Source organism: Camponotus vicinus, unplaced genomic scaffold, assembly GCF_025532165.1.
Source record: "Camponotus vicinus isolate PSW18456_S1 unplaced genomic scaffold, iyCamVici1.0 SCAF_8, whole genome shotgun sequence".
In the NCBI taxonomy this organism is placed as follows: domain Eukaryota; kingdom Metazoa; phylum Arthropoda; class Insecta; order Hymenoptera; family Formicidae; genus Camponotus; species Camponotus vicinus.
Window position 1 is genome coordinate 1,022,501 of NW_028141980.1, and position 3,536 is coordinate 1,026,036.

At 45.1% G+C, this 3,536-nt stretch overlaps 1 protein-coding gene across 1 annotated transcript; it reads left to right on the forward strand.

Moving 5' to 3' along the window:
* Nucleotides 1–3,302, forward strand: LOC145975931 (uncharacterized). The gene is made up of 3 exons (XM_083106700.1): nt 1–93; nt 168–414; nt 3,235–3,302. Exons 1-3 carry the CDS (start codon nt 1–3, stop codon nt 3,300–3,302), a joined length of 408 nt encoding a protein of 135 aa, XP_082962826.1.
* The last annotated feature ends 234 nt before the right edge of the window (nt 3,303–3,536 follow it).

Sequence of the window (3,536 nt, forward strand, 5' to 3'; positions counted from 1 at the left end):
ATGGATAGCATTTTGGAAAATTGCTCAGGGTGGAAGCAATATTTCTTCGACCTGCTCTGTGTTTTGCTCGTTAAGCTGGCCTTCTATTGGGAGGTAAGTATTACATTTGCGAATATTTAAAAAAAAAAAATGCGTGTATTTATACTAATTATATTTTTTTAATGTAGTCCCAGGATGAGGTTCAAATCCCTGGGTTTATGAATATCCGGCGCCGGCAGTGGGTGCGGGCGGAGCGTCGGGCAAGGAGATATGAACTCTCCTATATGTGGGGTGACACCCCGGAGAGTCCCCAGGACGAGGAAGACATCTTTGACTTGCGGCGGCTCTTTGGGGAGGAGCCCTACGCGGAAGAGGAGATTTGGGTGCCCGGGGAGATTCGGGCGTCCAATGGCATTACATATAATGGATACAGATGTAAGTACATATTTTTCCTTCTATAAGTTTTGTGACTAGGTTTTTTATTAATACATCTTTCCTCTTTTTCTGTTCCAGAAGCGGCCTCCCTTTAGTCCGGTGCATCGCACCCTCCCCATATATATATATTTTTTTAAATTTTATTTCTTATATTATTATTATTATTATATTTTTTTTTAATTTTATATCATATATTATTATATATTAAGCGCACACATACACACACACACACACACACACACAAAATTGTATAGTACACGCACACATTTAAATAAATTTTATATTTTAATTTAAAAAAAAAAAGAAATGTATTTATTTACGCGCCTCTCCTTGCGCTCCCATCCTTTGCGTCTCTCTTGCGCTAGTTGTAAGAATTTATCGTTCTCTCTCTCTCTCTTTCGTACGCGCTATCGTTCTAACAATAAGTCTCGCGTTAGTTGTAAGTCTCGCGATATCTTCGTTCTCGCTCGCACGCGTTATCTTAGCTATTATCGTTCTCTCTCGCATACGTTGTTCTCGCGATATTATAGTTCTCTTTCGTATGCGTTCTCTTCGCGCTATTATCGTTCTCTCTCATTCACAAGCTCGTTGCTATCACTCACTTACTTTTGCGTCGTCCTTCTCCCACCTATGCAGCATCTTACAATGCGTCGTTCTTGTTCCACGTTGACGTCATCCTTGTCGTATGTTGATGTCGTCCTTGTCACACTTGATGCCATCCTTGTCGCACTGTCCTCTTCACACACATTACGCTATCCTTTTCAAACCAGTGCACCGTCCTTCTCACACGTGGACACATCGCGGGCCCGCCGCGGATCCCCCCTTCCCGCGCGGACCCCCTCGTCCATCGCTCACGCCGCGGATCCCCCCTACCCGCGCGGACCCCCTCGTCCATCGCTCGCGCCGCGGATCCCCCCTACCCGCGCGGACCCCCTCGTCCATCGCTCGCGCCGCGGATCCCCCCTACCCCCCGCGGACCCCCTCGTCCATCGCTCGCGCCGCGGATCCCCCTACCCGCGCGGACCCCCTCGTCCATCGCTCGCGCCGCGGATCCCCCCTACCCGCGCGGACCCCCTCGTCCACCGGTCGCGCCGCGGATCCCCCTACCCGCGCGTGACGTCATCATCCCCCGCGTGACGTCATCATCCCCCGCACGTGACGTCATCATCCCCCGCACGTGACGTCATCATCCCCCGCACGTGACGTCATCATCCCCCGCGTGACGTCACCCCCCCCCCCGCGTGACGTCACCCCCCGCGTGACGTCACCCCCCCGCCCGCGGTTCCCCCTCGCCCCTCACCCCCCCTCGGAGCCCCTGGGTTAGAACCGGCCTAGACACACTACTTATATAAAAAGAAAGACATAGCTAATGAGAGCAATAATAGAATTGTTTATATACAGGGTGATTCTGAACAGACGTTTGTCTTTAAAAAGATAAATTGTCGAGTCTATTCTAAGACGATTTTCCCTTTACCAAAATTGTCTACGAGGCTTAGTTTTTAAATTATTAAATAAAATAGTTCGCGAATTACGGAACGAGTACAAGAGGTAGACAGGGACGGCGCAACTCACCGTCCGATACAGGCGATCATGTGGGGCGCGCGACGCGATCAGCTGATTGCTGCACACGATGAGTGTAACAATCAGTGTGTGTGTGTGTGTGTGTGTGGGGAGTATTTATGCACGCGTATCCACACATGCACCGTACTCTCTCTCTTTCTCTCTCTCTCTCTCTCTTTCTCCCTCTTTCTCTCTCACTCTCTCACTCACTCACTCACTTATTCTTACCTTAATAATGAGATTCTTCATACTGCTGATAAATAGCAGTGCCCAGTGTGTTGCACGATAATAATCGTCATCGATGAGACGTCGTTTCTTCAACACGCAGTCTGACACAAATAAGCGAAGTTTTTTCTTTCATCACTTTCGACACTTTTACAAATTTACTCGCGCACTTAATCACTCACGATTGATAAAAGGAGGAATTTACCAACGGTTACGGCACGAATTTAATAAAGGGTTAACGCATTTAATTATTAATTACACACTCGATTAAAGAAACGCGTTAACAGAACGCGATACTCGATGCAAAGCGCGCGACGCGACGACCGACGACAAGCAGGTCAGGTTAGTACTAGCGCCTCTAGCGCTGCCAAACATAAACGTGTAGCATTACGCGCTCAAACGACGTCTCGTCGACGACGATTATTATCGTGCAACACACTGGGCACTGCTATTTATCAGCAGTATGAAGAATCTCATTATTAAGGTAAGAATAAGTGAGTGAGCGAGTGAGAGAGTGAGAGAGAAAGAGGGAGAAAGAGAGAGAGAGAGAGAAAGAGAGAGAGTACGGTGCATGTGTGGATACGCGTGCATAAATACACCCCACACACACACACACACACACTGATTGTTACACTCATCGTGTGCAGCAATCAGCTGATCGCGTCGCGCGCCCCACATGATCGCCTGTATCGGACGGTGAGTTGCGCCGTCCCTGTCTACCTCTTGTACTCGTTCCGTAATTCGCGAACTATTTTATTTAATAATTTAAAAACTAAGCATCGTAGACAATTTTGGTAAAGGGAAAATCGTCTTAGAATAGACTCGACAATTTATCTTTTTAAAGACAAACGTCTGTTCAGAATCACCCTGTATATACGCAATAAAGATCTATGCTCTAAAATCGTTGCTTGTATGAGACGATAGAGCAGTAAAAATGCAATATATCTTTTGCTTCAATAAACAATTAAATACAATACAAAGGAAAGCTTTCACATTGTTCTTCTTAAATAAAATATGCATGTCTTTTTATTCTAGACAATACTGTCGGTAACATAACTATAAGTGTTAGTAATGTACCGACACTTTTAGTTATGTTAAAATGAGGGCGCCTACCCGTCGGAGTTCGGCCGCCGCTACGACATCCTCTTAAGGAAAATTTATATCATTATTTTAATGTTATTATTTATTATTTTTTTAAACAGCTTTATCTCGAATATATTATTAATTTTATAAAATAATTACCGGTTGAAATTAATTTGAAAATCACTAATTTAAAAAAATTTGTTAATTTTTCATACCAATATTATTATCAATCATCATAGTACAAAATATAACTT